This window comes from Protopterus annectens, chromosome 12.part0 (genome assembly GCF_019279795.1).
Source record: "Protopterus annectens isolate FY-2018-M chromosome 12.part0, PAN1.0, whole genome shotgun sequence".
Lineage (NCBI taxonomy): Eukaryota > Metazoa > Chordata > Ceratodontiformes > Protopteridae > Protopterus > Protopterus annectens.
Genome location: NC_056746.1, coordinates 282,401,542 through 282,414,466, shown reverse-complemented (window position 1 = coordinate 282,414,466; position 12,925 = coordinate 282,401,542). Strand labels below are relative to the sequence as shown.

At 41.8% G+C, this 12,925-nt stretch overlaps 1 protein-coding gene across 1 annotated transcript in view; it reads right to left on the bottom strand.

Moving 5' to 3' along the window:
- Positions 1–12,925, bottom strand: part of LOC122816509 (CREB binding protein) — a gene marked incomplete in the record, with an annotated part of 4,149,155 nt that overhangs the window by 629,664 nt on the left and 3,506,566 nt on the right. Inside the window, 1 exon segment of the mRNA XM_044089341.1 lies at positions 1,094–1,240. Within this exon segment, the coding sequence (XP_043945276.1) occupies positions 1,094–1,240 (147 nt within the window).

Sequence of the window (12,925 nt, the reverse complement as noted above, 5' to 3'; positions counted from 1 at the left end):
GCTGATGATCAGCTGTTTGGGGCAAAAAAAAAAAACATATCACAAAATATGTAAAATGATATCAGGACAGGGCATTTTATTAATTTACTCATTTAGTTATACATTTGTTGACTGGGTGAATGCACTGATCCAGGGGTCAAAGGCAAAATGTACAAACATAAAGGGACTTTGCAGCACACTTTTAGTGTGCTATCATTTTGCAATTGCAGCTATATGTCCCTTTAGGTAAAGATCTACAGCATCAGCCCAAATGTTTAAAAACTACTGCCGACATGGCAGTGACAAAAATGTTAAGGATTTTCCTTCTACAGAGGTTTACACTTAATGCCCAGCTTTAATATTTATACACAGCAGTGCACACTATCAGCTGTGAATGGCTGGGAAATGCAAAGAACAGCTCAGATATACAAGATTTTTAATCTGAAACAAATACTGAGATGTTGGAAAAGTTCCAGAAGTACAAAATGCAAGTAGGACTGATCAGATCCTATCCACACACTGGGGGAGGAAACAGATTGCTTCTTGTTCTTCTTTCATGGGTGTCTCTTCTTTCAAACTTCTGATTTATCTTGATTACCTGATACAGCTCTTTGATTAATGGCTATGATGGCTGCTCATCAGTAAAGATGAATTCTACAGTGCTTCTATATTTTGAGATAGTCTTGGAAATTTAACACTGCCCCAAGTATGAAATATCAAAGAAGTTTAACTGGCAAAAGAGTCTGAACCTGCACCCCTCACACCCCCACCCACCAAAGGACATCAACTTTGCTGTGGGCAAACCTGCCTCTCTTTCATTAGCTTCCTTGTGGGAGTCTGAATTTCTGTCCTAGAATACAATAATCAGAGTAATCTTATCTGCAAAAAGCATTTTCAAGTTACACTTACCTCATTCAAATCAGATTCCTAATGGGAGTTTAGATTTCTATACTGAACACAACCATCAGAATAATCATGCTTGGAAAGACCACTTTCAAGCTTTGACAAACAGAGCAACTCAAAAAACTTGTTACCCATTCTCTGTACCAAAATGTTATTTGTGAACACTTGTAAAACAGTTAATAAAATAAATGTGCTGTTGAGAAAACAATACCTGACATTGGGATGAGGACAATCTGAGCCATATTCTTGAACATGCATTCCGAAAAAACAAACATCAACTCCATCAATCTCTTCAAATGCAAAAATTGCTTTGGTTCGGTAAGGAAAGGAGTCACACATTTCACCTGTATCCACAAACCTAGAATCAAAGGATAAAGAAGGCAATACAAAAGTGTCTTTAGCAATAAAAACAATTACCATGATCTGAAGTTGTGAAACAGCACATATAATCCCACTATGACTACTTGAAGGATACAGTGATTACTTATACAGCACTGAAAAAGTAGTATGAGACTTGCTACATTAAGTTGTGCTTAGGTCTGTTATTTCTGGGAGGCCAATGATGACTTGAGTGCAAAAATCAACCAGTCACCATAGCCTTTCTTCCAAATACTACTACTCTGCTTGGATGGCTATATGACTCAAATTTATAAAATTTTAGCATACCAGGTCTCTTGCATTCCAAACATTTCCACTATAACGTATATGACATGGATCAAGTAAGGCTGTATTTATAACTAGGAAGGCCTCCAAATTAATAGAATGAACTGCAACACTCTCATACAAATACAAGGTACAGTTGTGTAGTCAATATACTATAACTACAGATGTTTGAGTATGGTCATTGCAGCAGTCATTACAGCAACAGGCAAAGGTCCATATCCAGCCAAACTTTCAAGCCAAACACTTTTCCACCGTGCCATCTGGCATTATCTTCACCATGGCTGTCTCAATGCACTTAGTACAAAAGTTGAAGTATGGCTAGCCATCTTCAGTTCTTTCCTTTTTTTTACTCTCCAAATGTGAAGACTGGAAATGAACAACCAGGGAATCTTGTGCTACCATGAAGTCACTGGTTATTCAGGCTGCTCAAGAGAACCCTACCCTTTTATGGTACTTAAACACATAAAGGAGCAAATAAAGTAAAAGCAAAGGGAGAGGGGAAGGTATATTTACCCTTCCTGGCCATAGAGGTTGCCAGTTTCTGTAGGGATAGTGGGTGAGAAACTGGGCTGCAGCAGTGAACCACACACAAACAGTGTGATGCACTGCTGGGGCCATTACCAACAGGGAAGACCATCAGAGCTGGAAGTGCATGCAATTAGGGTAATTGGAGATACTGTAGGGAAGAGGGCAGTATACCCTGCAGAATGAAGGAGGCTAACTCACTCCTAGCCCTGGAGATGATAAGCAGTCTGTAATGCTCAAAAGAAGTGTGGAGCATGGATCAAGTAGGTGCTTCCAAGATATCTTGGGCAGTAACCCTTTTTGGAATGTGGTTCTTGTGGTACTGGTAAAGAGCTGATTTTATTCTGCATGTTTTTTTTCCATGGGGTTTATGACATAAATAAATGCAGTGTGCTACCCATTTAGAAAATGGATGTAGAAAGGTCTTTTTTTTTCTTTTCAGCAAAGGCCTCAAAATGTTGCTCACATTTCCAAAAGACTTATTTTCTCTCCAAACAATATCTTCTTTGCCCACAAACATCCAGAGAATGAATGATTCTCTCCTCTTTAGTCTGGGAAGAAGGGAAAAACATCAGTAACTGAACAGCTTGACAGCGTGCTACCTCAGTAATCAATCTGGGCATAAATAAGGGATTAGTGCACAGTGACCCTGTCCTCATTCAAAGACTGGGAAAGGTTCTTTGCATTAGTGACTGCAATTCTGACACCCTTTTAGCTGAGGTAAATGCTACAGGAAACTTTTTCAATTACAGGAATTTAAGATCTGCCAATGCAGCTACCTCAAAGAAGGCTAAGGGTAGTTTGTCCAGCATGACGTTCAGGACTAAAAGCAATAGCCAGGATCCACCTGGGTGGCCTGAAATCCAGGATACATTTTATGGACTGTCTGACAGGTAGTCTGAAGTGAAGGTGGGATCTAAATGTAAGCAAGCCGAAATGGCTGACAGATGTTAATGGAGTAATATTTTAAGCCAGCAGATAAAAACCTGAAGAGATAACACAGGACCGGTGACATATTCTCTCATTAGAGTTCAAGTCCCTCCTTCTGAAACAGAGAGAGAGAGAGAGAACATTTCCCACTTAGCTAGATGTCATTTTATGGTACTTGGTCTTTTAATCTCTTTGAAAATGTCATGCATGATGTACAAAGTACAGTTGTGTCTACTTACCATAAATTAAGATGTCTGACTGTTTTCACTGTTGCAGTAATAATTACTTTTTGTGGGGGCAAAAAAAAACTGTAATATGGTGCTGACCGACTACCCTTAAACTCAGATGCCCTGACATCAGGTGGAGGGAGCCCACCAGTCTAGAAGGACGGGGAGTCAAAATTGCAGCTGTGCAGGTAAACTTACCGTAAAAGTACATGTTTGAATTATCACTGCATATGGGTTATATCCTAATAGCTGGCCACCTTCCAAAGCTTCAGGGCATCTTCCACATGCCCAAATCACTAGTCAGTTCGAGCTGAGCTGAGCTGACTAAAAAGATAGGTTTGGGCGGCAAGCCCTTCAGTGTTTTCAAGCCACCAGACAGTAGGAAGTTGAGCCAATAAATAAATAAATAAATAAAAGTCTACACCCTGGCAAAAACAAAACACCAAGAAACAAGGGGGATGGAGGGAGGGAGCAGCTATTGCAGCACTGTTCACTTGAACATCGACTGTTATAGTAAGTTTACTTATACAACTCTACTGTGCTCTTCATATCAATCACTGCTGCAGTAGCTTAAGCTATACAAGTAAATTACCATAACTTACAAATTTTGGGAGGTGGTAGGAGAAGAGTCCAGCAGCCTCTGAAGAATGGTCCTAGAAAAGCCTGATCTTGACTTAGAGAAGGAATCAAGCTTATAGTGTTTTGTACAATTATGTAGAGGAGCAAGTTGCAGCTTCTAGAATTCTACCCTTTCCAAACAGCCATAGATAAAGCCAAGGTTCTGGCAGATTGTCCCTTGATCCTGCCTAGAATTGTTTTGCAGTGATGAGTACAACAAAAGCTAATATCCTTAGACAACCATTTGGAAATAGTCTACTTTGATAGAAGTTGTCCCTCCTTACCTTCACAAGAAATAAATAACTGATCCAAAGATCTGAAAAAATTTAGTTCTGTCAGGATAGCACCCTAGTTGTCAGGGGACATCCAAGGCATGGAGTATCCTTTCTCCCTCATTTTTATCTTTAGTAAAGAAAACAAGATAGACAGTTCGGCTTAAATTAAACTTGGATACCACTTTAGGCATGAATAAAGGACTTGCTATTAAACAGACCCTGTCCCTATCTAAAATGGGGTAAGGTTGGCTCACCATTAAGAGCTTGAAACTCAGACACCCTTCTTGCAAAAGTCAAAGCAATCCGTAAAACTGTTTTCCCATGTTAAAAACCTCAAGTCATCAGATCAGCAGGTTCAAATGGAGCAAGTGTTAGCTTCTCTAACACAAAATTAAGATCTCACCAGTTTTCTTGGAGGTCTCATGCAAAATTCCTTTCAAGAACATTTTGATATGAGACTGCCTTGAAAGAGGAGGATCTAGGAGCAGAAATGCAGAAATGTCTGACAAATGAATCTTGATGGAGAAGTAAGAAAGGCCATAAGTCGGTAGCTCACACAAACATAGTAAAACTAGAGAACTACTCCTGAATGCATGCTGGGTATGTTGCTGGCTCCAATTAGAAACCCTTTCCATTTGCTAACATACATTCTTCTAGTAGCAGGCTTTCTTGCTACTAGTTCCTGCTGCATGTTCTCAGTAAACATGTGCTTAAAGGGAAATAAGACACCAACATCCAAGAAGTTAACTGGGGTCAGAGTGCATCAAACACCCCTGATCTTGTGTGACTAGATCCAGTCTGTCAGGAAGCTTATTGTAATTCCTCCTGGCTACTTTCAAAAGAAGGGAGAACCACTGCTGCCTGGGACAGAAGGGAGTCACCACAATGACCTTAAGGGATTTTTTCCTGAATCTTCAGAAAGTACCTGGAAAGAGTGAAAAAGCATACAGCAACATTCCTGTCCAAGGAAAAGAAAAGGCATCTGTCTTCCAGGCCTTCCTGTATGAACTCCTGGAGCAGAATCTTGCCAGCTGATTGTTCAAAGAACAGACAAATAGATCTACTTGAGGAACTCCCAACAGATGGATCAAATCTTTGAAGACCGCCGTGATTTAGTTTCCATTCATGAGAGTCTGTCCTTGTCCTGCTCAGTTTGTCTGCCGCACAATTCTTCTCTGGCAGAATGCAGGATGCCTGTACAGTGAGACTGTGCTCCGAAGCTATATGCAAACATAGGTAGCCTGCAAAGGGGGTACCACATGACTGTGGGATTGTCTCTAACAACTTGAAGAGGCTCCTGGGACCAAAGATACCTCAAAGTTGAGTGCCTTGATCAGGCAACCAAGTCTTTTATATTTATGTGCTTGCATCTGTCCTTGGTGTCCCACACACTTTGCACTTTTATTCCTCCTGAAACTGTTCTCCAAGCAAACTCCAAGGCATCCATGGTAACTGACTGTTTGGAACAGGGAGAGGGAAGGGGACATAGGATTTAAGTATACTTGCTGTTTCCATCAAACGATTTCCCTTCTGACAAACCCTAGCATTATGACTTGAAAAGTCAAGGGAAATTGCAGTTGGGACCAAAGTGACTTCAGATGCCACTATACTTTTGCATGTGAAGTCTTGTCATTGCTATCATGAGAATCATAGATGCCACGAGACCTAAAATCCTGAGGTATTCTCTCGCAGTGACCAAAGTCTGAGTGGAAAACCTTAGAAATAAAGCTAGATATAGATCTATTTTTCCTGTGGACGAAAAGCTCTTTGAACTGAGGTGTCTAGCTAACACCCCGAGAACAATCCTGTATGAAAGAGTCAAAAAAGACTTCAGAATGTCCTCTAAGAATCCCAGCTTGTGTAACAGATCTTTCACCTAGGTGAGAAATTCCTGACACTTTGAAAAGACTCTAATGTGGATACCCTGTAACCTGCAACGAGCAATAACTGGAACTAGACTGTTTCTGAAAATACAGTTGTACAACATCTTACCATAATAGTGGATGCCCTACTTCTCACTGTTGCAGTATTCTTCACTCGTGGGCTATCCAGCAGAAGATAGATAAATCATCCAAGACAGCATATCAAAGCCTGTACATTTATTTTATTTTATTTTTTATTTTACATTTGTTGACCGGGCTAGTCCAACTGGATATATTTCCATTTTCAGTAGAGGCCCGGGGAGAAAAGCTCCAGCATAGCTCAAAATGAAATATCAAATTATAAAACACATTAGAAAATAATAAAACACATAAAATAGTAAGTATTTAGAATAAAGATGAAAGGTTTTTAAAAAGTACAATAATAAAAAGGTGAGTATAAAGTCATGTCAGTCACATAATCATATGATATGAAAGGATACACTAGAGTTCATTGTAGTTAACTTAAATATTTGTGGTTATAAAAGTTTTACAATGTCCAGATTTAGAATACAGAGAGGTATATAGATTGTGATTAGATATCCATAGGCAGTAAGAAGATAAAGTAGGATAGGTAGTAGATTAATCAGGGTTCGTGCAGGGCATAGCCAGAGAGATTTTAGGTGACGCTTGAGTTTTGCTTAAAAGTGACAGAGAAGGTAGTAGTGTTAAGTCGGTAGGTAGAAGGTTCCAGTGTTTCCCAACAGTATTGGAGAATAGGCTGTCACCTGACAAGTTATTGGACTTACTTATGCTAACATGTAGTTTGCTAGAGGAGCGTAGGGAATTTAGATTATTATAAGGAGTAATTAGGTTAGCAAGTATTGGAGTATGATTTGGTTTGTAAAATATTTTATGAGCAATGGTGAGTTGGGAATAAGTTATCATGTTAGGAGTTCAAGCCAGTCTAGCTGGTTAAGGTTCAGACAGTGGTGTGTTCGAAATGCATTTCCAGTGGCAAATCTGGCAATATTGTTGTAGGAGTTAGACAGTTTGAGAAGATTATTTTTCTTTAGGTTAGTATAAATGGGAGAAGCATAGAGAAGAGTAGAGACTAAGTGAGAGTGGGCAATAGTGGTTCTAGCTATGGGAGTTAAGAAGGGTTTAATTCGATATAAGGAGCCTATTTTTCTGTTCACTGTTTGAATGGTGTTATTTATATGGTTATCAAAGTTGAGGTTGTTGTCAATTGTAACTCCTAATAGTTTGGTAGTAGGATCAGGAACGATGAGGGTACCATTGTTAGACTTAATAGAGAAGTTTATGGGAGAGGACCTATTGGTAGGTGTGAAAAGTAGAAGCTTGGTTTTTTGGGCGTTTAAAAGGAGACAGCGTTTCAGGAACCAGTCTTCTACTGAGTTGAATACTTTCTGAGTTAGAAAGTATAGATCAGATGTGGTGTTGGCAGAACATATAAGTGTGGAATCATCGGCATATTGAATACAGGTGGCTTCAGGGACTGCTATATGAAGGTCGTTGATGAATAGTGAGAAAAGAAGAGGTCCTAAAATGGAGCCCTGGGGAACTCAAGGGTGACTGGTAGGTGGGATGAAAGTTTGTTTTCCCAGAGAACTGCCTGCTGTCTATTGTTAAGGTAAGACTTGAACCATTGTATGGCTCGTGTGTCTAGAGCAAGAAGTTCAAGAGTATTTATAAGCAGTGGATGGTTAACCATATCAAAAGCCTTTGAAAGGTCGATGAAGAGAGCAGAGGAGAGGGTGTTATTATTACGATTCCTATATATGGAGTCAGTAAAAGAGAGTAGAGCAGTGGTAGTGCTATGAAATGGCCTAAAGCCATGCTGGCATTTAGCCAGTATGTCATGTTTAGTAAGGTGTTCTAATAGCTGGTGGTGAATGCACTTTTCCATGATCTTTACTAGAGGTGATAGCAGGGCTATTGGTCTATAATTAGAGTAATCATAGGATTTACCTCCTTTATGTAGGGGGATGATGTGGGAGATTTTCCAGATATCTTCTACATCTTCCAGGTGACATACGTCAGACATATGTTCTATGTGCTGGATGTAATACACATATGTGATGTATGACTGCCTAATCTTCAGAACTGAAACGTCCCAGAAGAACCATAACAACCCCAGAGGAAATCAATAAAGTACAGTTGTGTACACTTACCATAAATGTAGATGTTCGAGTCTATTCACTGTTGCAGTCATCACATTAGGGTTATCTGCCTGCAGGAAACCCTCAGTCGGTCTGAATACCAAAGTCTTGGGTCCTGCGTTGGCTGACGTCGCCCCTTCCTTGACGTCAGGTCGTCAGGGGTATAAAAGAAGCAGCCAACACCATTTTCTTTAGTTTTTCTTGCCCCAGATGTCAGGTACCCCCTAAAAGGGTAGCCAAAATTTATATGAATATATAAAATTACATGCAGCAATATAAACTTTACCTTCATCCACAAGCAAATACACCACATAGGTTGTATAAATCAGAGAAGGAAAGATAGGTTCCATCAGAAGAAAAAGGGGGGATGGAGGGTGGGTAACCTGGACTGCAACAGTGAATACACTTGAACATCTATATTTATGGTAAGTGTACACAACTGTACCGTGTTCTTTGTGTTTCACTGTTGCAGTCATTACATTTGGGTAGATTCCCAAAGCTATGGTTGGGAGGCTGGAGCTAAACAGCATTAGGAGCGGCTAAGAGACCCTGCAGAACTGCAGTGGCAAAGCCTGCTCTGGATTTAGAGTAGAGTGGCAGACGATAGTGCTTTGTAAAGGTGTGCACTGAACTCCAAGTAGCTGCCTCTAAAATGTCCTTGGTTGGTACTTCCCTGAGAAAGGCTGCTGAAGTGGCTGCAGCTCTGGTGGAATGTGGCCTAATGCCCTTAGGCACTGGCTTGCCATGGTATACGTAGCAGAAACTAATGCAGTGTCCTATCCATTTTGAAATTGTCTGCTTTGAGATAGCCTTTCCTTGTGATCCTGCAACATATGCCACTAGTAATTGCTCTGTCTTTCTGAAAACTTTGGTTTTGTCCAAGTAGAATCTAAGCTGTCTGTGTACGTCCAAAGAATGCAGAATTATTTCCCCCTTGTTCTGTGGATTTGAATAAAAAGTTGGCAGATGAATGGTTTGGTTAAGAGCCACACTGGACACCACTTTAGGCATAAATGTTGGGTTTGTCCTCAGGGAGACCCTGTCCGGATAAAAAATGATAAAAGGTTCCACAGCCATGAGTGCCTGTAGCTCTGAAACTCGTCTTGCAGAAGTTATTGCTAGGAGCAAGTTTTTATCTTGGAAAACAGCAGTATCAGCTGGCTCAAAAGGAGGCAGGGTGAGTTTTTCCAAGACATAGCTGAGGTCCCATGCAGGCATTGGTGATCTCCTTGAAGGCCTTACATTTTTGGCTCCTCTGAGGTACTGTTTTAATAAGGGATGAGAAAAGATTGGTGGCTCTGCATTGCAATGAGCCGAAATGGCAGAGGCATGAATTTTCATAGATGAGAAAGATAGGCCTTTGTCCAGCATCTCAGTTAAGTATTGCAAAATTTGAGGAATATATGGCACAGCTGTATCTGTTCCTTGTGCCTGATTCCAAGCACAGAATCTCTTCCATTGTCCAGCATAAGATTTTCTAGTACTAGGCCTTCAGGCTTCCAAAATGACATCCATCACAGCTTTGCTGAGAGGTGTGTTTTGTATGGCTACATTATCCGCCATGCTGCCAGGTTTAAAGTCCTGAGTTGGCTGTGCAGGATCTGGTTGTTTTGCTGGGACAGCAGATGTGGTACTTGAGGTAAGGTCCAAGCTGGGCATTGAGACAAAGTCCTTAATACTGGGTACCAGTGCTGGCGGGGCCAGTCTGGTGCAATCAGTATCATCATTGGCTTCTCTTGTCTGACCTTTAGGAGTACCTTGGGGAGGAGAGGCAGAGGGGGAAAGGCATATACTGACAGGTTTTTCCAGCTGAAGGATAGGGCATCCACTTTCCTTGCTTATCTGTGATATCTTTGTGCAAAATCTCTTTAACTGGTAGTTGTGAGGGGAGGCAAATAGATCTATGTCCGGGCATCCCCATTTCCTTGTTATCATACTGAAGACTTGTGGATCCAGCTGCCACTCATGGGGATCCATGAGGTTTCTGCTTAGTTCATCTGCCAGAGTATTTTTCCTTCCTGGCAGGAATTGTGCTTGCAGATGTACTTGGTAAGTCAAAGCCGTGTCCCACAAAGTCATGGCTTGTCTGCAAAGGGGCTAAGAATGTGTTCCCCTCTGCTTGTTTATATACCACATGACCGTGGTGTTGGCTGCCTTTATCAGTAGTTGTCCTGGATGAAGCAGGTCCTTGAAGGCTGTCAGGGCATTTTGAACAGCTAGCATCTCTTTTTGATTGATATGTAGATGTATTTGGTTTGAGGTCTATGTTCCCCGAATGCATTTTCCTGCCATGTGGGCCCCCCTAGGCATAATCTGATGCATCCGTTGTTAGTGTCTGCCTGGCTGGGGGTAATATGAATGGCTGTACACTTGTTTTGGTGACAAGCCTTTGCCCACCATCGAAACTCCTGTTGCAGGCAGGGAATGAGAGTAAAGTACAGTTTTGTACCTACCACAAATGTAGATGTTCGAGTGTACACCCTGCTGCAGTCATCACACTTGGGTTATCCTGTCATCAGGCAGTCCCGCAGTCGGCTGGAATTCCAAAGTCGTGGTCCGGCGTCAGTTGCTGTTGCTTCTTCCCTGACGTCAGTGCGCCAGGGGTATATATAATGCATCCAATGCCATTTTCTTCAGTTTTTTTTGCCCCAGATGTCAGGTGCCCCCAAAAAGGTGGTCAGTAATTAGTACCAAATTAAGTAATTTTTGCACAAACACAAAAACCCTCCAGCTATAAGCAAATACATCAGGAAGGTATTGTAGAGATTTAGCCAGTTAGATCAGAGGGGAAGGAGGGAGGGTAACCTGGACTGCAGCAGGGTGTACACTCGAACATCTACATTTATGGTAGGTACAAAACTGTACTATGTTCATCGTGTTACCCTGCTGCAGTCATCACACTTGGGTAGAATCCCAAAGCTAAGGATGGGTGGAGGAGTTATAGAGGGTCAGAGGAGGCTAGAAGGCCCTGCAGAACTGCAGTGGCGAAGCCAGCTCTAGTCTTAGAGTAAAGTGGTAAGTGATGGTGTTTGGTAAAGGTGTGTACTGAACTCCAAGTTGCAGTTTCCAAAATCTCCTTGGTTGGAACCCCCCTGAGGAAGGCTGTAGATGTAGCTGTTGCCCTGGTAGAGTGGGGCCTAATGGTAGCAGGAACTGGTTTTCCATGATGGGTATAGCAAAAATGAATGCAATGTCCTATCCATTTGGAAATGGTTTGTTTTGATATAGCCTTCCCTTGTGAAGCTGTAGCATAGGATACAAAGAGCTGGTCAGATTTTCTGAAAGCCTTAGTTTTATCCAAGTAGTAATGAAGTTGCCTGTGAATGTCCAAGGAATGCAGGAGTCTTTCTCCTTTGTTCTGTGGATTTGGGAAGAAGGTGGGTAAGTGGATGGTTTGATTTAAAGCCACACTGGAAACCACCTTAGGCATGAAGGAAGGATTAGTTCATAGAGAAACTCTGTCTTGATGGAAAATGAGGAAAGGTTCCACTGCCATTAGTGCCTGCAGCTCTGAGACTCTTCTAGCTGAAGTTATTGCTAGCAGCAGGGCAGTCTTCCATGATAGAAACTGTAGATCTGCAGAGAAAGTTGGTTTAAAGGGAGGTAGCGTAAGTTTTTCCAGAACAAAATTGAGGTCCCATGTTGGTGTAGGTGCTCTCCTGGGGGGCCTAATGTTTTTTGCCCCTCTGAGGAACTGCCTTAGAAGTGGATGCGAAAATAAGGGTGGATCCGTGTTGTAGTGGGCTGAAATAGCTGATGCATGGATTTTAATGGAAGAAAAAGAAAGTCCTTTGTGCAACACCTCAGTTAAATACTGTAGAATCTGAGGCATGTGAGGCTGAAGTGTGTTTCGGCATTTAGCTTGGTTCCAGGCACAAAACCTTTTCCATTTGTCAGAATAGGCCTTCCTGGTGCTGGGCCTCCTAGCTTCCAGAATAACATCCATAACTGCTTGGGAAAGAGGAGCTGGCTGGATGCTTAGGTGATTTGCCATGCAGCCAGATTTAAGGTTTTGAACTGGCTGTGAAGAATCTGATTGTTTTGCTGTGAGAGCAAATGGGCAATTTGTGGTAAAATCCTGGGCCATATTCCTCAATAGTGGGTACCAGTGCTGGCGAGGCCAGTCAGGGGCTATGAGTATCAGTTGTGGTCTCTCCTTTCTGACTTTCAGAAGCACCTTTGTGAGGAGAGGCAATGGAGGGAAGATATATACTGTCAGGTTTTTCCAACTGAATGAGAGTGCGTCCACTTTCCAAGCTTGATGGTGAAGTGTCCTTGTACAAAATGTTGTTAGTTGACAGTTTTGAGGACTGGCAAACAGGTCTATGTCTGGAAGGCCCCATTTTTGAGTTATCATTGCAAATACTTGTGGATCCAGTTTCCACTCGTGGGGATCCATGATGTTTCTGCTGAGGTCGTCTGCCAATGTGTTCTTTTTTCCTGGCAGGAATTGAGCTTGTAACTGAACTTGGTAAGCCAGAGCTGTGTTCCACAAGGTCATTGCTTGCCTGCATAGAGGGTAGGAGTGTGTACCCCCTTGTTTGTTTATGTACCACATTACTGTGGTGTTGTCCGTCCTTATTGTAAGTTGTCCTGGATGTAATAGATTCTTGAAGGCTGTCAGAGCATTCTGTACATCTAGCATCTCTTTTTGATTGATGTGCAGATTCCTTTGATCTGGAGTCCATACGCCTTGAACGCACTGTACTGCCATGTGTGCCCCCCAGGCGTAGTCCGATGCATCTGTTGTGAGAGTCTGCCTG